Raw genomic sequence first — 20,716 nt, 5'->3', positions numbered from 1 at the left:
AATTAAAAAAACAATAATAAATATGGGACAAACTCGAATAGTTATCGGAATATCTCGAAGCGCTATTCCGGGACGTCCGATCGAGCACTGCACAGATTATACGGCGCGCGGTCGCATCGCCCCGGAGTGTCAACCTCGTTATCGACGTTGGCGATAAGGCCTCACGTGCGACCGGCGCGTCGCGAAGCAGCTAGACTTGCTTACTCTGCAACCCGCTTTGCTGCCGTGGAAGTGAACGCTTGTCGATTTTGACTGTGTTGCTGGAAGTTCCGTGAGTATAGAACAATTGCGTAAGCACGTACCGGCCACTCTTTGTCTAGTATTCGTGTAGTTTCATCTATGATGCGGAGATTGAGAAGGTGTGTGTGTGTGTGTGCGTGTGTAGGGGATAGTGGGGGAGGTGACGTCATTATAGATACACATTTTCATTTGCGGCAATCAGTTCTGATGTAGACGCAGCAGCAGGTAGCGTTTGAGCGAGAGAATGTCTGCGCAGTGGTTTAGCGTATAACTGTAGCTGACCGCGTTAAATACGAGGTAAACTACCGAAGCAAGCTCGGTTTAGACAACCAGGTATAATATTTTCGGTTAAGTACATTCTCTGTGTGGGAGCATGCCCTCTTGGACAGTGAGAGGGATGCTTGTTCGGCCGTAGATGAATCGATCGTTACTTGTTTCAAGGGGATTGTGTTGATAAATTATTCCATGTTATTTTTCCTTCATTTCTTCCCCAATATTAATAACCATAAGCGTAGTTTCCAATGCCACCCGGCTCTTGGTCAATCTCCCACAGGGCTTATGCGCCATCAGTAGATAACTGAAAGCAAACCAAACGCGAAGGTATAAGAAATACTGCGAAGTGAATCCGTTCTCGTCCGATTTGCCGCTTGTCTTTCGTCAAACAGCCACTGCGCTTGCGTTACACACTACCGATACTTACGGTATCGTACACCATTCGCCGAGCACGTGATGTCGTCAGCGATCAAGGCGTGTGTGTCACGCCCACTGCTGGCGAACAAGCCACGGATTCTAGCAGCGAGTTCCATGCTCTGTCGGTTATTTATCCGTACACAACTGCTGCACATTCATGCAAGTATTGCACGCTGCCGTGGGGATTGCCTATCCTAAGTGGAGTGTTGGCTTGCGCTAGTTGCTTAAGTGAAGTTTGGCATTGTCTGTCGTTGAGCAGGTCATTTGTGACGCAGATGATCTGGCTCTGTCAACAGGCCTTCACCCGAAGTTCTCATTATTATGAATCTCCGGTACTCTTCTCCGCGACAATACTTGCAGGGGAATTTTTTTTCTTGCAGGTTCTGGGTGACTTCATAAAACAATTTCCGCGTAAACAGTGAGCATAGGTGAGCAATCAGTGTAAATCTGGCAGGGTGGAAGGTGCACGCGTCTGGGAAAGTTTTGTTAACAGCGAAGTCTCGGTGCACATAAAGTAGAGCTGATATCAACACTCCTCTGACCGCAAGCACTATCACTTGGTCGCCGGCTGAACGGTTTAGGTGAGAGGGCATTAACCTTTCCACGTGCTGCGTTCTATACATGCCAAAATCAGAAAAACGTGTTGAAATAATGTCTGAAACGCGTCGAATACATCACAGGGCAATTCAGATTAACACTGCGCTTCAAAATGTATTACTATGTGCGACAAGCGTTTTTAAAGAAAATAGTCGTAAGCTATAGATGTCTGGCATGTTTGTGTGTCGTTATGTGGAACGTTGTGTTCAGCGCGGTATGTACCGGGTTCGTTATGTATGTCGTTATGTAGCGTGTTCTCTCCTATCGTTATCTCCAGCATTTCATTAAAACATGTTTCCTCTCTCTCTCTCTCTCTCTCTCTCTCTCTCTGTCTCCTATTGTTGTTTCTGCAGCAGTGATTTGCACTGAGCGAATTTATCAACTTGCACGCTGTTTTAAATCACAATGTACGTAAAATACCCCGTCCCTCAAGAATTTTGTTTAAGCGTTCAGGAGTTGAGTCAACATTCGTAGACGCCGCAGACCTCAATGAAAGGTTAGAATTCGTAATGCTTTCTGCTTATCTATGTATTTTAACGATGAAGATGCAAGAAGCGTGTGAACTAAATTTTCAATAGACACAATTAATGAAGGCGTTAAGCCTCACTGTGCATTCTCGGTGCCGAAAGATCTGAGAGCGAGTGCGCATTTTTATTTCTTTTTATGTCAGGGAACTGCCAGACTCGTCAAGGGATTTGTACAATAGTGGACAACTTGTGCACAAGTACGCTTATAAAAGAAATAGAGCAGAAGTCGGCATCGTTATCGCCATATCAAAAAAAAAAAAGAAAAAGGAACGCGCACATGTCGTCGATCGCTTTGGCTGCGACAAAGGCAATACCCGCTGTACTGCTGTAAACGTTCAGAGTGGTGTTGGTTGATCCGTTACAATGTATGCCTGACACTTCCTTGATGCTTTCGAAGAGTAGAAAAGAATAAGTGATTGACAGTTATTACGGAAGTATTCGTTAACGTATGAGCCACGGTTTTGACACACCTTTATTGCTAATATCTGCTACGGCTATACGCCGATTACCTTGAAACACCGGTTCAGCAAACGTTTGCATGAAACTAAAGCGAGACAGTGCGACTCCGCTCAACAAGTAGAAGATAGACCCCTCTTTATTGTATTTTCCAACTCATTACTAATCGTGATTTACGCCTGGACTACATGAGAATTATTGTATATAAAAAAATGTATAGGATTAGTTCTTACAATCTGGAGCCATGCATAACGTGCTTCCAAGTCTAAGCACATTCAACCTATATACTGTGCCCCGTCGGTACACGGCGAACATGCAGGAAACATTTTCATTATTCTTTACTCAGTAGCAATGACTACAACATCAGATTCCACGTTTCCCCGAAAATCACATGGAGTCCAAACATAGTAAATATTGTTTGTCATTTTCTGGTCTCCTTCGCTAATTAAGTTCGCTGTCACATTCGGGCGGCCGTTCTTCTAACAAATAGCAAATCTAGCGTACGGAGTGCTTTCTGAATACTGGCCAAAAGCTGCTTCTCTTTTTTTTTTTTTTTCTCTGTGTCTCTCTTTTAAGCAGACATCATGGATCCATGGACGTGGTCAGCTGGCAAGGGCGTCTGGCTCGCTGTCTTGTTTGATGTGACGCTGGCTCACTCCGTTTACTCGCAGCGCCGCTTGGGGACCGACTCCGACGACATATGTAAGCGTCGTACTAACCTCTTCGAGGTGTTAAGGTATACAAAAATAAAAAAGAGAGAACGGAGTTCAGTGCACATAGCTCACATAACAGAAACAGGCATCGCAACAGCTGAGTGCATGGCCTCCGACATCTGTCGGCGCGCATTGTATTCAGCGTGCGGATTTCCGAGGCCATGAGACAGTTATGCATGGAAACAATAGTTAGGGCATAAATGTTGCCGAAACTTCGTCCTCCTGTCCTCAAACGGCTTTGCCACTTTTCAAACTGATCATCTTCAACAACATACCGCGCTATATATAAGCGCAACAATTCACAACGTTCACGCGTGAGCGCTGTTGCTTGTTCTGTGTAGAAAACAACCACTGCCTGGAAAAAAAGTTTTGAACGACAAGGTGCAATAAATAATGTCAAAAGAACGTCTAAAGCCGCAAAACACTAAGATATAGGCAAATCCACGCGCTAGCCATCGTTTCCACAGTAGCATAGCGATCACTGCGCCCTCTAATGATTTTCGTAGAAAAACTCTGTGGCTAAGTGTCTCGTATGCGTTGACGTTAAGCGTCCTCCGCAGGCACGCGTAGCAAGTACACGTTGTGCAACGCTGAGACATGTCACATACCGACAGGCATCCAACTGAGATATAATTTTAACAAAATATATTGAACGTGATCCTGCAGACAGCGACGACTCCGGACATTTAAAAAGCCCGTTAAGGCCCGAAACAGCGACGTGTTTATGTAAAGGTTTCTGCACTGATTATCTTTTTACTTCCTAGAGACCTAAAATGCCGCAACAGGTATCTCTGGAAAAGATTCCACGCCTATTATTACTTCTAACACAATTAAAATCCGCTGTTATTCGCCAGCAACCGCTATCGTTGTAAAATATACCATAGTTAGTATACATTTAAGGTGGTTATTCGCCTCTCAACTGCTATCACTGTAAAATATTCTGCAGTTATTGTCACTTTTAAAGTGTTTATTCGCCCGCAACAGCTATCGCTGTAAAGTATTCTGCAGTTATATTGTTACTTCTAAGGCGGTTATTCGCCCTCAACTACTATCACTGTAAAATATTCTGCTGTTATTGTGATCTTTAAAGCGGTTATTCGCACGCAACAGCAACTGCTGCAAAATATTCCGCACTCAGTTACTTTTAAGGCGGTTATTCGCCCTTAACCACTATCACTGTAAAGTATTCTGCGGTCAGTATACCTTTAAGGTGGTTATTCTCCCTCAACTGCTATCACTGTAAAATATTCTGCAGTTATTGTCACTTTTAAAGCTGTTATTTGCCCGCACCAGCTATCGCTGGAAAATATTCCGCAGTTATTGTTACTTCAAAGGCGGTTATTCGCCCTCAACTGCTATCACTGTAAAATATGCTGTTATTGTCACCTTCAAAGCGGTTATTCGCACGCGACAGCTACTGCTGCAAAATATTCCGCACTTAGTTACATTAAGGTGGTTATTCGCCCTAAGCCACTTCACCGCAAAATATTCTGGAGTTATTGGTACCTTTAAGGCGGTTACTCGCCCGCAACAGTAAAATATTCCGGTTATTATACATCCGAGCCAGTCACTAACAGGAGTACACCGATCGTTAATACAAGGAGCCTTACATTAGCGTCACCTCCTCACGTGTTCACACGTAGGGGACGAGCTGACCTTGTCTACCGGCGCCAAAGTGGGGGCCATCCTGTTTGCGATCGTGGTCGTCGCCACCGTAATGCTCGTCTGCTGGTGCGCGTGCGCAAGGAGGACGCGCGGGCAGGTAAGTTGTAGCCTATAAAGACCGGTGTTGGATGGCTGCTTGAACGTTATCTTTGTAAGAGTAACTTCTGCCGTTAAACCACGTGGAAATCTACAAAGCGGTTGATCCACTAGGTCGCGAAACTTTTTAATGCCTTCTACGTGTTCTCTGTCTGTCTGTCTGTCTGTCTGTCTGTCTGTGTGCGTGTGTGTGTGTGCGTGTGCGTGTGTGTGTGTGTGTGCGTGCGTGCGTGCGTGCGTGCGTGCGTGCGTGCGTGTCAACTGTTTCATTTTTCGGTAGTTTTTAGAACAATGAGCGAACAGACGATAAAGCCCCAATTATAATAAAATACCAATCCTGAAACTTAACGAGCTGCGCCTTTGCAATTATTTTCCGTCAGACATGTGGGCTACATTTAAGTGGCTTTTGAACTTCGGGCGCAGCATGACCATGGAGTAATAGCAATACTTAGCCTTCATTTTCCCCTTTCTTTGTCGTTTTCTGCGTTTGGAGTTTCAAAGGGGGTTTAAAATTTGTTCCGATAAATTCTATTGCCTCTGACATTTTACCTATAAAGCAGGGTGTACCTCAGTGCTCGAAACTGGGCCCACTATTGTTCTTAATTTATGTAAACGATATTGCACGAATACCTGACTCACCCGATTTGGCAATGTATGCTGATCATATCAATGTGTTGTTTTACATCCAATGACACTTCCGAACTTACTGATATTGTAAATGCGTATCTAAATCGCTTGTCAGTTTGGTTGAGAGAGAGTAGTCTAGAATTATTAAATGCTGCAAAGACAATTAACATACATTTTATTCAGAGCTCGTAACAAGAACATACCTAATGACATTAACATTTATTTCAATGAAACGGCAATTAACCATGTCCAAGAACAAAAATTCTTAGGCGTATGGTTCGATGAACATTTATCCTGGGGTTCACATTAAGGATGCTTTGCACTGACCTTTCTAAATCTGTCGGTATCATTAATAGGATAACCCATCTACTTCCGCTTCGGCTCAAACAATAGTTATACAATGCTCTCCTTTACTCTAACTCTGCTACGGGGTCTTGGTATGGGGAACAACTTCAAAAACAAACTACAACAAGATAATTCTTTTACAGAAACGAATCCTTCGTATATACTGCAATTACCATGGCCGTTTCGTAGACCTTGAAACAGCTCCATTATTCCAGCGTTACTCCCTTCTTCGAGCAGACAGAATATATTATAAGAAGCTTCTTGTCACCATACATAAACAAAAATTATTCACCGAAACAGGCAATGATGAAATGTCTCGTTACCCACAACGCCGGAAAATCAGGCACGTTCCAAAAACAAGACCAAATTATGGAAAACAAACACTCCTATATTTTAGCGCTTCTGAAAGCTCCTTCAAAAAAGAGCTTAGTGCATTATTACTCGCCGATTAGATTGCTTTCCCTAATTATTTATATTTTGTTTCTTTCACACCTGTATGTATGCATGTATGACATCAAAAGTTCATATAGATACCATTTGTACTAAGTTTTTTTTTGTGGTTTACTCAATCCAATGAACAAATGTAGTAATTCTTACTGAAACTCTGTTCTGTCGTGCGTTATTGTTACTGAAATTCTGTTCTCTCGTGCGATATGTACGTACTTTGTATATATATATATATATATATATATATATATATATATACAAAGTACGTACATATCGCACCAGAGAACAGAATTTCAGTAACAATTCATTTGCATTGGCTATCACCGTTGTAACTGTTGGGGCTGGGACCTCTGTTTAATTTCGTGCCTTTAGTCCCAGTTTTGGACGCGAAATAAGTTTCATTCAATTCAAATACTTCGTGCAATATACCTTTTTTTATTGCGATAGCAATTATATGGACACATCAACCGGATTTCTGCCGTCGGCGTCGCCGTCGTCGTCGCCGTGAGGTTCCGTATAGATAAAATCTTCGCCGCGCGCCGTATGCCCCAGCGGAAGCGTGCGGGGACGCGCGCTATCACGGAGAGCGAACGCACTCAATCTCCCACGCGCAAGCAAGGAAGCGGAAAGCCAGCGCCGGAGGGAGCAGGGGGGGGGGGGGGCACTTCTCTGCCAACAACCGCCCTCGTCGCTCGTCCGCACAGTCTCTTATCTCTCCCACGCGCAAGCAAGGAAGCGGGAAGCCAGCGCCGGAGGGAACGGGGGGGGGGGGGGGGGGGGGGCACTTCTACTCTGCCAACAACCGCGCTCGTCGCTCGACCGCACCGTCTCTTATCTCCACACGGCTCTGACCTTTATGCACTGTGCATTCGCCGCTCAGTTTCTGTTGAAGCGATAGACCGCACGTACCTTCGCCCGCTTTGGCGTATGGGCTTGCTGCCAGCGTTTTCACAGTCGTTGTCTGCAGTCATTCAGTGTGATCTATTCATGTTTGTTTGTGCGCGCTCACACCACGCTTGTTCATTCAGTTAGTAATAGTCGGGCCACATTTTCCAACGCACGCTACACATGCAATGCTGCCCGAGTCGGCAGTGCAGCGCTACAGGTGTGTCCCGTCGCACGCGCTGCCCACGGGAAGCGCTTCTCATCAACACCACCGTTTCACACGCGCCTTCTCGTGGTCATCGAGTCTCTCTTCATGTCGGTCTACTTACGCCGCAGCACACCTGCTTACTTAATCAGCTCATGTTTACTACAATTCATATTGCTACCAAAGCCGCTCACCTTACTTCGTATGACATTGCTGTGCTGCTATCGCATTCATTGCTTCGCCATTAGGGCGAAACTGTGACATTTTTTTTTCATAAAGTACTAGCAGTACTAGTGCTTTATGGAATGTGCGCGCAACCGAACGCATATTAGGTACCCGAATTTCTCCCTTTCAACCAAAACTAACACATCATTTTTTTTTTCATGTTTTGTATAGCCTATATCCTTGATTTCGAATACTTGCAAACTCAGCTTACTGCTCTTTCGACACAAATGAGTTAAGAGAAAGATTATGCACGCAATATAAATACCTTTTTTTTTTTTTACCTAAAGCTTTAACGAACGACTTGTCTCTTGCAGGAAGCACGGGAGCCGCTCTTACCTCCTCCAATGGCGCCGGGTATGCTCGGCCCAGCTGTGCGCGGCTACGCTCAGCAGCCTGTACCGTGCGCAATGACATCTCCGGTCGCACCGTACCCGCAGCAGTACTACTACCAGCAACAAGCACCGCCTTACCCACAAGAGGGACTCTACGTCGGCCACAACATGGCGCCCTACGCGGAGCCACCCACGATGCCCATGCAACCGCCGTCGGCGCCGATGCTGCCACCACCGCCGCCTCCATACCGTTATCCACCGCAATATGCTCAATGACACGTCGCAGTAGCCCCGTACGATAAGGGTGCTGGACATTAGAGATATTTAGATTAGGGGACGCAAGCGGCTTGCGTGCGCAAGAACTAGGGGTCATGGTACTGCGCATGCGCAGACCGGCAAGCGGATTGCGTACGCAATAGGGGCCACGGTACTGCGCATGCGCAGTACCATGACGCCAGGTTGCGTACGCAAGCCGCCTTGCGTTCCCTAATATAAAATTATCTATTGACTACTGGATGCAGCTGACAACGGCGGACTGCATCGCCATGCCGTTTACGGCACTGTCTAGCTGAAGGACAGTATATGAACTCTCGAGAACGCCCCGGCCCATACCGCAAGTCGAACAGTGCTGTGTGACCATTGAGATGATGACAGTCGGCGCACGATTTGCATAATATAACGTGTATAATAACGTGGCAGGTATATTGTGCAAAATGATAATGTCAACATAAGAACGAGCGCTTGTGTGCTCGGCGCGTGTGTGAGTGTGTTTTTCAGCGCTCCTGAGCTTCTACCAAGACGACGCATAATGGCTTTCACAATTTAAAGACGCCAGAATGCAATAAGGAAATAACCACAAGATAACATGTGTATACACACGAGACCCACTTATCTTAAGGCTTCGTTAACTCTTCAGCATCGCTGCAAGATTCAACAGGTCCCAAGGCTTCGTAATACCTCTATCAAGAATAATTAGAACATCAGAGGTGACAAACGTTAACTTTAGACGCAAAATAAGTGGTGAAGGATGCATACAACAAATAGCACACGAGGGACAGTCAAAAAGTTCCCCGAATGGTGGTTCAGCGTGCTATTAATTGTGACGACCTATGGTAATGCTTACCTAATCACCTTCGAAGTAGGACCCTTGCGCGCACACACACTTGCTCCATCGCTCCTGACATTGTTGGAAGCAGCGGTAGAAGGCTTCTTTCGGAATCTGTCGGAATCTGTCGGAGCTTAGCCGTCGCAGTTGTCTTCTCCCCTCGCTCTCCGTTCCAGGTTTCTTTGCCTACGGGTGGATCCCACCACTGCCATGAGCCTGGAAGGTAAAAGAAACCTTCGTAAAGCTTTATAAATCGTTTGATTCGGGGGCACAAACGGCGTACATTCCGCTTGCTACGCAAGTCCTTGGGTCTCGGAAAGATCTAATCTAAGTTTGGGTTTTTGCGTGCACAAGCCACACTTGCGTCCCCTATACTGCGATGCTCCCCCATTAAGAGGCAAAACGTTGCAGTGCAACAAGCTTGGCGCAAGGGGCAGCCCCTGTAGTGACGCACGCTCACGTTTGTCGTGTCGTAAAATATCGTTGACTCCTCGCTAAACATAGTTGCCTTCCGATTCCAAGATATAAGGAGCAAATGGGGCTCATTCAGTTAACGGGGTGTGATCACGTACTCGTTAAGACGCTTGTCATATTCATTCGAGCCCAAACTGTGCAAATAACCCCCTTTTTTTTTTTTGCCAGGCTTCTAGACACAGGCTGTGGTTAACTAATGTAGTTTAAAGTCCCAAAACAATATGGACGTTATCAAAGTCAGCATTTGAGGGAGTTAAAAGGTTGTTTCGAATTACCTATGAGTGTATAAAGTTCCCTAACGTGGACTCAAAAGTGCAACGCACGGGAATACGACCGGAGTATACGACCGGGAATACGAATCCGAATACGACCGACGTGGAAGCCGGAATAAAAACCCTCGAAAGCAGATCAACGTTTCCAGTGAGCTAACGTGACAGGTTGCTTGAACATCCAAAGGCATCACAACGTCATCATTCAATTAGCCCCCCCCCCCCCCCCCCAACCTCCTCGCTCCTTTCTCCACGTACGTGCAAGACCAACGCCACCTAGATATCACAAGGCCTGCGCACTCTGCTTTATGGCGTCATGCTAACAGAGCCGAAATTTCCATCGCCAAGCCCGGCGTGACACAAGCAGTGACGTCAAAAATCACCGCGGCTTACTCGGCAGCATTCACATTAGCTTCTATGACAGCCGGCCCTATAGTAGCGCGACGTCGTAAAGGAGAGCATAGAGGCCCAGTGCTATCCACGTGCCTTTGACAAGGCCCAGTGTTTGTGACGTATAGGTCGGGAACGTGCCGCAAAGTGTTGCCCTCTTTTTAAATGCATGGAGCGAGGAGAACGAGCCGGAATAAAGGTGCAGAGATAACGAAGGTGGCAGGCTTCCGCGCGTTTCACGAAGGGGGCAAGGTTATTGCTCATGCTCGCCCCGGCCCGTTGCCCTTTATTGACGTTCCGATAACGCCCTCGACATCTGCCAGGGGCTCCACGTAACGGCCGTCGCATTGTGCCAAAGCCGCGAGCCACACCGCGAGCAATTGGACGCTTCTTATAACCTGGGCAGTTGACGGAAATGCAGGCCTCGAAGATGATTCGTTACTGCTATTTTCGTAGAGCGCGAAGGTCCGCCTAAAACACGGATACTATACTACATCGAAGAAGGCATTCGCAAGTGAGTATTTACAACGTCATCTTCCTTCTTTCTCCATTTCTGCATAGAAGAGTGAACTTCTGACGACGCGATTAGTTCGTAATCATATCCGCATGGCATGAGAGAGAGAGAGAGAAAGAACTTTATTCAGGAAAAATAGGGTTAAGGGGACCGGAGGGTGGGTCGTAACTCCAGGACTCCAGTGGTCACCGCCACGCGCCCAACCTGGTCGAGGAGGCTCAGTTGAGTCTCCAGGTCTGTCCGGGCGATGTATAACGTGTTACACATAACTGTAGGCGTTCCCGAAGAACCACCATGCCCACGACCTAAACGCCACCCTATCGGGAAAATCGATCAGAGAAACAGGCTGCGCGCTGCTTATACAGTGCATGGTCAATGAACAAATTATAAGATGGCGGGGCAGGATAGCACTTCAACGGACGCCTTCACTCGTAACGCAAGCGATTTCGTTAAACATCGAACCTTCCATAGGCCAACTTTGTCACTGTTTTAGACCAATTTGAGCATGCTCTGCGAAAATATTTGGTAAGCGTTTCGCGCCTATATAGAAGAGTTCACGGAGCGCTAGATCCGGCTTTAGGTGTTCTATTCGCTAGTGACCTTGATGCTGGAAATTAACTTATATAGACTGAAGTTTTGCAAAATTAGCGTGTAGACAAAATGTTGAAGGCCAACTAGCTCGTTTGTTTCTAAATACCGGCATCCGTATTGTTAATATCTTATGTCGCTTATGTTACCTTCTCGAACGCATGAGGTCGGTATTAACGGCTGTGGCAGAGAACGAAGCTATGAATAGAAATAAGTGACTATGTATGTGGGAGGGGGTTGCGATATTTTGACACTGATGAAGGTGACCTCGGAGTAATAGGGGCGCACTGAGCGTAACGCTGGTTTTTCCATCTGTGACAATACGGATCTACACTGGCCCACAGCTTCTTATCTGGGGTTACTGTTGGCGCGAAGAAATCCAAGATAGCGTAGCTATAACCGTCTGGGAAGTTCGTCCCGCGAGCATTGCTGCACAATGACAGCACTCGAAGCGAGTCGTTTAAGGGGCGCATTCAGCGCGTAAACTTGCGTACGGTTTTCTGCCTCGATTGTAGCTTGGACTCACCTATAGGCACGTGACGACTGTGGCATTGTAAGCAAATAAATCATGATACATGCAAAATCCAAGGTCGAAAAGTAAGCGTACGATTCGAGCTAATCGCGAAGAGGTGTCGGCGAAGCTTAAAGGATAAAGATAACCAGTCGCGCAATCTACAGTGCGTGAATTCAAACCAATAGTTGAAGCATACATGGTTAACACCTTTGTGCTCTCTGTCAAGGCAAAACCACATGCTGTTTTTATAGCAGCTCGTATGCATACTGGCACCGCAAACATAGAAAATATCCCGAACAAGTTAACTGGCTAGATGAGCCCCGCTATTGGCACAGCCGAGGGGAATGCTTTGCCTAACCTAACCATCTCACATTAAGGCTATATAGGCTACCACCATGTTTAGGAGTCTTAAACGCTGTTTCACTGTTCATATCAGAAAGCGTTGCATTCTGGTATTTCTCAACCTTTTTACTGACACTGTTCACTCTCGGTGTGTATTTTCTTTAGAATTCTGTATTTATTTGGTGACGCTCATCATAATATTCCTGTAAAATTCTGCATGTAAGCAATTCGTTCAGTTGCTGTTCTAATCATGATCTTAAGAGCTTAAAAAAAAAGAGATCCCATTACAGTGATTCATTCTGGAACTTATTTCTGTACGTTTCGACAAGTATGCACTGTACCCCATCTGAAACTAATCGATCAAAACGTAAACATTATAAATTGATCAATAAACAAAAGATATAGATGAAATCAAAACAAGTATGATCACTGGACAGGAAAAGACGTTTGTCGCGGTCATCGTGAAAAGCTGACTGGTGTGACAATATCTGACTGATCCTTTCAGTTGCGTAGTACACGTGTGGATCAAGCTTGTTAATATAGAGAGTGGTCGACAGGCAAGCTGCGCAGTAGAGAATGATCTTTAATAACCGGTGCGTACGTATTCGCCTACATGCTACCATGTGTGGTGATAAAGAGTGGTGGCAGAAAGGTCCTAGCAGGAGGAGGAGAAAGGAAAAAATAAAGGCAAGAAATTAAATTATGTTTTACATGACGAAACCGCGATATGATTATGAGGCGCGCCGTAGTAGGGTACTCCGGATTGATTTCAACCACCTGGGGTTCTTTACCGCGCACCTAAATTTGAGTACACGAGTATCTTTATCATTTAACTCCTACCGAAATGTGGCTGCCAAGGCCGGGATTTAAGCAGCCATTCGCTATGAAAGAAAGCATCCGGACTGACTGTTACAAGCTGCAGATTCATTCGAATTCGCGCACGTTCCGAAATCAGGTTTTTCTGGCCGGTAGAGTCATGGATCACCGGCCTGTGGTCAACAGCTGGAGGCATCTGCCTCGCTTTCTTCTTGGATGCGGCTAGAGCTGAGAGCACCGACTGGGAAGACTCCATGAGGCGGCGGTTCGAGCCGAGCTACGACGACAAGTGTAAGCCATGCCCATTCTTCAAAAGTGCTCGTAGCTTTTCGGGTCGGCAACTACACGCTTTCGCGCTTCACTACAAATGATTCTATTTGTTTGGTGTTATGCGTGTTCGCTGACGGACATGGAAGTATCTATTTATTTATTTAGTTATTCGTTCGTTCGTATCTAAGAATCATGCGAAGTGACGACAGATCAATCATTAATTATAACACAAAAGCCCTTTATCGTAGAAGGAGCACTGATTAGTAGAAATTAGTGCAATTATGAACCATTTAATGTTATTCGTAGTCTGAAAAAAAAAAGAACACGTTTAGTGAAAATTACATCACTGAAGTTTCAAAAGCACCTATAAAAGGTCGTCTAGAGACACATATCAAGATAACGTTCTCCTAACCTCAATCATCCCATTAAACGATCAAGATTTACAAACACGGTATATCCACTTAGTAATGAAAATACAAAGATGTACTACCCTTGATACTTATTTACGTGTTTGGATAAAGTTATGCGTATTGTCCACTACATCTTGCTGATTTGTTTGTATGCGCCTCATCACACGCGTCAACGGCCTAAATGCTGCTCGGAAAGAGCGTTGATGCGTGTTCATTTACAACTGCGCTGTGTGAAACTAGTTACGGCAAGTAACACAAATAGACACACCGGACTAGACGAGAGAACGCAATGTCATCATGTAGGGTACAACATAGTGCATAGTAGTACTTTTTTTATGATCACAAGATACCTTGACAACTGAAAAACTAGGCTTTAAACTTCCTTTGCTGTTGATAAACCGCACTACATCCTAACCTCTGCTATCGGACTATCAAATTAACAAACCTGCACCACGTACATGAGTACTCTTCGTAACGTATACTGGAGTGCACTTGAAGTCCAACCAAAGTTGTTCCAATTGCGTTATCATTTCTAAACAAAGCACATAGTGGGCACCTGAATTTCCAGTTGGGGCCATGTTATCTGGAGCATCTGGTCTGCTCCTTGTAGTCATTCACATTTTTTTTTTTTTTTTTTGGGGGGGGGGGGGGGATGTCCTAATCGGAGCGTATTTTCACTACGAAGTGGATATGCCGTGCTTGTAAATGTTGTTTGTTTAATGGGATGATTTAGTTATGAAAAGATTATTTGTCGCTGTTGTACCCACATGTACCCACATATTATTATGCACTATGTTTATTCTCTACCCACTCCCCTCTGTAATGATTCGGCCATGAGGCTAAATAAATAAATAATATAAATGATTACACAGCAACTTCGGAGCAGAGGCCAAGAATCGGGCTTAATAACTACATCAGAAAATATAAATGCACTGCGCGGAAGAAAAAACAAAGACTATAAGAAGCGTAAAGCGAGAATTTTTCAGCCAAGTCACAAAGAAAAAAAAATATCAAGGAAAGGCTCCTGGGAAGCAGGCCCCCACCACGCGATAGGCAAGCGGTAATTTCTAGCCGTCGAGCGCATGGTGAGTAGGGGTCGAGTATTGTGTAGGTGCTGAGGGCTGGCTGATCATGACGAGAGCGTCACTAAAAGGTACCACGAATCAAACCATGCCTTGAAAAGGCCGGCAACCTTGCATGGTCAACTTCCCAAGATACAACGCGCAGATAGGCCCCGAAAGCAGGGAGGACCGGCAGTTGCGTTAGAGGAAGTTGCGTTGTTCATCAAATGAAGTTGCGTTGTCGAGGTTATACTCGTATCTGTTTGACGTCATGCTCCCTCCTAGTCCTTCTCCTTCCTCCATGTTTAACTGCAGCAGGAGCTGCTGCTGCTAGACAAGCAGCCTACGGCTCAGAATCACAACAGTCCATATGCAGTCCATGGGTGGGATGTGTTATTCGAAAACTATGAAGATAAAATTGAACTTCTAGCACTGGTGAAACGTAAGCACTATAAGATAGGCAAAGCTGCATGCCAATATGTAAAAAAACTACAAAAAGAAAATTAATTATCGGTATTAATAGAAGAGTATTATAAAAACCCTAACACTGAAATTTAACAGGGCAGTCGTTCGGAATCAGTAAGGAATTGTGGACGGCACTGCGAGCATCCACGTGGCTGTATCCCATAGTTGAGGCTACAAAAAAAAAAAAAAAAAAAAATCAGGAATTGCCAAGTCAAGGCGAGGTCTGCGAAGAGCCATTTCCGAAGTTATTTTTCTTAAGGCAGAAAAGCGGGAGAAACATGGCAGAAACAAGTTATCGGTCGTTTCGCCCTCATTACCGGAAGAGCCCAGACAGCAGAGTTCTATATAGGCCCGACCTGTGCAGGTCTGGCCTACAGTTTGTGTAGGGTTGAAGGAAAGTTCGGCAGGAAATGCTGGTACATATTTTCGTAAAAAAAAAAAGACTTCGAGCCTCCTTTATCGGTCGGAATCCGATGCGAATGAACAATAAGAAGGGACCTGTAACAACGAGAAGCATTAAGTACAGTACCAGATAGCACTCGCGTAACCGTACGCCTCCGTAAGCTGGCAGCAGCAATTACGTGCTGCACGATGACAACAGGAACGAGCCGCACATAGGAGGGCTAGTTTGCACGCCTTGCCCGAGTACCTCTTCTATTCATCCTGTGATCGTCTAACGCTGCCATTTTTTTAGAAGAATGCGTGGGCCGCAAGGAGGGTCCATTGGCTAGTGAGCTGGCCAGTCTAGTTCAGAAATGCATCTCCCCGCGGCTTAGTCGCAGCAGGTGCAAAGTTGGGAGGGGGCGGAAGGCGGTAACGGCAAAGCGGCAACGCTATGCTAAAACTCTCTATTCTGACCCCGCGTGTTGCAACTCGCATCTTGCGGCCGAACATGAAGCCCGTAAAGATCTAGAATTAAAATTTTGACCCGAACCTGGAAACAATCAAACCGTCTTTTTTTTTTTCCCCCTTCAACTCTCGTTGTTTCCGGCAGTGGCGTAAGCAAAAGGAGACACGTCACTATCGCCAAGTTATCGAGTGATCACAACGCCGTGTGAAGCGACTGTTATGGCGGCTGGTGTGATTTTTTTTTTTTTTTAGCTCACACGCACGACACTCCGAATGCGCAGGGAAGCGACTGCGGTCGCGCACTCACTTGACCACCGGCGCCATCGTGGGGATCGTCGTTGCGGTGGTCGCAGCGGTCGTCTCGGTCTTCCTCTGCTGCTGCTACCGACGAAGAAGGCGGCGCATTCTGGTAAGCGATCGCCGCGGTCGACGTTACGTATTCAGCGTAATTATAGCACAAATGAACTTTAGAGGCGTTTCACTGATCGTGGGGCGGAGAGGGCACACTGTATTCGACGTAGAGAATCTTCAAAACAGCATGCCAGGCATTTTCGTGAGTCCCTTTTTTTTTTTCACCAGGGTTGCCACGCGGCATAATGCCTGAATAAATTACACTTAAGCGTGGAGGCCTGTTTCGTGCACACACTGCAACAGCGACTTACGAATTGAATGGAACATGAGCCAATGTCCATACACTCCTAGTTGGTTGCATCTCGCTTTCACACCCCTAAGTACACTTTGGCGGACTGGCGGTGTCCCAGGGCACGTCCAATTAAAGGGAAGGGCAGGCACCCACTGCAGACGCAGGAGCGGAGCGCTTCGGACACTGAACATTGTTTTCATATTAGTTGACATCATGTACAAGTGACGGCTGGTGTAAGGGCAGGCCCGACTGATTGCACGTGGCGCCACCTACAATGCTTGCGCCCGGATGGACGTATCGCCAAGGGACCGTAACCCACACCAACTATGGTTGTGCTTTAGAAAGGGACACTAAAGAGAAAAAAAAATAAGTTGAACTGCATTAGTAAATTACCCTTTGACAATACCAGGAAAGCCACACTAACCATGAACAGATGCTTCGTAAGCCAGAAAAAGACGCAAAAAAGCGAAATGCAGGTGGCGACACTGCCTTCTAATTCCCGCACCTGCGCGCCGTGACGTCATGAATTTTGACAGCGTCTACGCAGGGCTACATAGTCGATCCCGGATATATCGAACCCAGAAATAACAAATTATCGTGTATAACGAACAGCTGTAACATCCCTTTGAAAAGCTTTGTGAAATTTTTTTTATTTTATATATCAGATTATTGATATATCGAACTATTTCGCGATCCCCTTCGAGTTCGATGTATCCGGGTTCGACTGTAGTTACCTTTTTTATCGGTGAACACGGGCTACAATGTATCCTTAAAAAGCTAAATACCAAACATAGCCAAGTTTCAAAAGTTCACACTGCGTCGAAACAGCTAAAATGAGACACGCTTAGAAATCTGTGACATTACAACGACGTACCGGCCATCGGTGTTTCGACGCGAAATTCAAGAAACGCAGGTTGGCCTTAACTTATCTTCAAGTATTCTTACCACGAAATTATAAATAAAGCACCGTTTTAGAAGTATACTTCATCGGTCTAACTGATTGAATGTGTCTCTTTGGTGCGCCTTTACCTCACCGTGCAACACACTTGTCTGCTGAAACTACGCATCGGGTGCGTTAGTCTCTTACAGCCAGAATTTTTGTTTCCTCAAGAAAACATTCAAATTGCAAGTTAGAAGTACCTGTCTAGACTAGACTAGAAGACTTGAAAATCCAAAATTGGTCTCACACCATTTGTTTATCCCGACGTGACACTTGTAGATTCGTAAAAAAAAAAAAAAAAAAGAACTGAAAGGGCATCTGGCACAAAATAACACGTACGTTTATATCCACATATTTTCACAGTGTACAAACTGACTTGACAAGTGAACCGTCTCGCATCTTATGACAGTCAGAGTCTGCAAAACATTCAGCAATGCAGAGATGGCGACTTCATTTGATGCACCTAAATGTATCCAACCGCCAAGGTTTCTTGAAGTGTTCACCCTCGTCGGAAGCATCATGCGCAAAGCGCTGTTTTCCGAGTCAGAGATGGAGACTCACGCGGGCGTGTTACTGCAGAATGACCGTGCACGATGTAAAAATTAGAATTTCTCTCGCTTAAGCGGATCCGGTACTTCGCGAAACCACGACAACAGGCTAGAAGAGGTTCATCTGACACGTCACCACCAGTAGAGAAGACTTGTGCCGATCCCTTCGTGCCTCAGTTGTTGGACACTTGGAGTGAAACGCTTGAACACTAGCTCTTTCAATGCGCATCTTTAAGCGGTCGTCGTTCTGTGCTACTGAGCAGGTGACAGTGCTCGGTCTTTCCCGAACTTCGCTCACTGACTTCTTACATCCAAAAGGTCGAGCTTGAAATCGACACGAGGCCCAGAAACTTGTCCGAGAATTATTTTCTGGACTCGCCGAAGTAGCTTTAGTGCGCTATATGGCGTTGCGCTGCTAAGCTCGAGGTCACGGGTTCGAATCCGGCCGCGGCGGCCGCATTTCGATGGGGACGAAGTGCAATAACCATGGCGTACTTAGCTTGAGACTCCGTGGTTCAGACGCACGTTAAAGAACCCCAGGTGGTCAAAATCAATCCGGTCTCACTACGACGTGCCCCATGATCAGATTGTGGTTTTGGCACGGAAAACCCAATAACAAAATTAAATTATTTTTGGCGAAGTCCATAGTGACCACGCTCTGTGTCTAACGTTGTGTTATGCGTTGCTGTTCCCTTTCCCTTTCATTTTTTCTTCTTTCAAGTGAATCGGCGTGGTGTCTAGTTTAAGAGGCATTAGCTAGAACCTCATTACTTTTCTATTAGAGTGGTGTTTTACGTTTCCAAGCAAGAATATTACTGAAAAAAAATATAAACAGTGTTGATATTTTAAGTTCACTATTTGAGGATGAGAGTCGTCCTTCGGCGGAAATAGAACGATGTGATGATGATAACAGCACCAGCTTTTTTTTTTTTTTTTTTTTTTTTTTTTACATATAGTACCAGTTTTAGCAGTATGAAAAGGACAACTATTAAGCCGACTTTTGAATGAATTAATTTCTTGTAATATAAATGGCCTCGAGATGAGGCAGAGTGACTTCAAATTTTATTTCCTAGGCAGTTTTGGTAGTTTTGTTATACATTATCATGTGCCCCTAGTGATTTTTTTCTGAATTTGTTAAATGTCGTAAGTTTTGATTTCTTTCTTTTATACTTCACTTATGCATGTTCTTTCCCTGCTCATAGTTTTTTTTTTTAATTTTTTTTGCATTCCACAAGCGATGATTTTTGCAGTCTCGCTAGAATGGAAGCTTTACGATTTGTCTAATGCTCTACTACTGCATGATAGCAACCACTGTCGCGCTGCCATTCACTGTATGCAAGGGTACAGTGATCCCGTCAAGCTTGTCAATTCATAAAGTTTTTTTTTTTTGGTCCCTGATAACTGCACTTCTGATGTATCAAGTGCATAAATTGAAATTGACAAGGTGGGAAAATGAATTCCGCCATACGGCCTCCAAGATCACCGCGCTACAGTTGCTGTTCAACCACCGTCTCGCAGGCCACACAGCAGCACGTCGTGCATCCGGCCATGGCACCACCGACGTCAGGCGTGGCGCCCTACGCGTACCCCGGAACATACCCTCCAGTTCCAGTCGCAATGACTTCTCCGGTGGCTCCGTACCCTGCGCAGAACTACCAGCACCAGGCGGCGCAGCATGCGCAAATGGGAATCCACGCTGGTCATAACCTGGCGACTCTCTCGCAACAGCCATCGACACTGCCAATGCCTTCGCCTACTGCGCCACCCGAACCACCGCCGCCCTACAACTACAGGGCGAACTACCCTCACTGAGGCATGACCTCAGAGATTCGGCGGCGCGCGCCGTCCGATCTCGGAGACAATGACTCGTCATTCGGCGGCCGCGAGTGTGAGAAAAAAAAAAAAAAATCGGTCGAGCATCGTGGCACAGGAACACCTCGCAACCGCGCGTCACTAAGTACGCCAAGCGTAAGAACAAAGACACTGTTTTAAACTGTCCTGTTTACACATTCCAGCACATTCAGTGCACACGTTCTTTCTGATAGGACACAAGTAGTCCTAGTGAACGTATTTGTGGACTTCGTTTTTTTTTTCTTTTTTTCTTTTCGGAGCAAGAAAGAACACCAATGCATTTCGCTTGCATTTTTTGCACATGCGTTCCTCGAAATTTGTGCTATAGACACGGGATTTGTGGACATGTCTTGCGTACCCTCTGGCTTCGATTCTGCAAATACATGACCCCCCTAGGTTGTGAATTAAAATCATATCCTAGTGAAATTATGGTTATTTCAGCCCTCAAAGATCACCACTCAGATTCTGACGTCCTCCACCGCAAATGATATGTTACCGAAATAACTGTCTCTCAATGCCTGCTGCGGTACGTTTCCTATTACTTCTTCCCTGGAACACCTGATAGGCTGTGGGTTTCGGGGGTCCCTGAGCAACCTCAGGGGTTATATCATTTCCGT

General features: G+C 45.6%; 2 protein-coding genes across 6 annotated transcripts; both read left to right on the top strand.

The window, feature by feature from the left end:
- Nucleotides 1-160: 160 nt before the first annotated feature.
- LOC119433897 (protein shisa-5-like) lies at nt 161-9,271 on the top strand. 4 transcript variants are annotated; one of them, XM_049658199.1, is made up of 4 exons: nt 161-271; nt 3,087-3,212; nt 4,867-4,985; nt 8,033-9,271. In XM_049658199.1, exons 2-4 carry the CDS (start codon nt 3,095-3,097, stop codon nt 8,324-8,326), a joined length of 531 nt encoding a protein of 176 aa, XP_049514156.1. In that variant the 5' UTR covers nt 161-271; nt 3,087-3,094; the 3' UTR covers nt 8,327-9,271. The 4 variants fall into 4 exon arrangements, with proteins under 4 accessions (XP_049514156.1, XP_037557108.1, XP_049514158.1 ...); XM_037701180.2 differs by having other exon boundaries at nt 175-271; nt 3,090-3,212; XM_049658201.1 differs by having other exon boundaries at nt 209-290; nt 3,090-3,212.
- An 895-nt stretch (nt 9,272-10,166) lies between these two features.
- LOC119433977 (uncharacterized) lies at nt 10,167-20,354 on the top strand. Of its 2 annotated transcripts, none has more exons than XM_049658198.1 (4): nt 10,167-10,802; nt 13,219-13,353; nt 16,399-16,526; nt 19,767-20,354. In XM_049658198.1, exons 2-4 carry the CDS (start codon nt 13,317-13,319, stop codon nt 20,058-20,060), a joined length of 459 nt encoding a protein of 152 aa, XP_049514155.1. In that variant the 5' UTR covers nt 10,167-10,802; nt 13,219-13,316; the 3' UTR covers nt 20,061-20,354. The 2 variants fall into 2 exon arrangements, with proteins under 2 accessions (XP_049514155.1, XP_037557195.1); XM_037701267.2 differs by having other exon boundaries at nt 10,169-10,802; nt 13,202-13,353.
- Nucleotides 20,355-20,716: the final 362 nt, after the last annotated feature.

The sequence above is a fragment of the Dermacentor silvarum genome, chromosome 11, assembly GCF_013339745.2.
Source record: "Dermacentor silvarum isolate Dsil-2018 chromosome 11, BIME_Dsil_1.4, whole genome shotgun sequence".
NCBI classification, from domain to species: Eukaryota; Metazoa; Arthropoda; class Arachnida; order Ixodida; family Ixodidae; genus Dermacentor; species Dermacentor silvarum.
The sequence above is the reverse complement of the archived record's forward strand: the minus strand, read 5'-3'. Positions and strand labels throughout refer to the sequence as shown.

Bases quoted from the DNA above. Each gene is read 5' to 3' on its own strand.
- LOC119433897 (XM_049658199.1), top strand. From the start codon at position 3,095: ATGGATCCATGGACGTGGTCAGCTGGCAAGGGCGTCTGGCTCGCTGTC. The intron at 3,213-4,866 runs GTAAGCGTCGTA...GTTCACACGTAG, and splicing joins GACCGACTCCGACGACATAT to GGGACGAGCTGACCTTGTCT. The intron at 4,986-8,032 runs GTAAGTTGTAGC...TGTCTCTTGCAG, and splicing joins CAAGGAGGACGCGCGGGCAG to GAAGCACGGGAGCCGCTCTT.
- LOC119433977 (XM_049658198.1), top strand. From the start codon at position 13,317: ATGAGGCGGCGGTTCGAGCCGAGCTACGACGACAAGT. The intron at 13,354-16,398 runs GTAAGCCATGCC...CCGAATGCGCAG, and splicing joins GCCGAGCTACGACGACAAGT to GGAAGCGACTGCGGTCGCGC. The intron at 16,527-19,766 runs GTAAGCGATCGC...ACCGTCTCGCAG, and splicing joins GAAGAAGGCGGCGCATTCTG to GCCACACAGCAGCACGTCGT.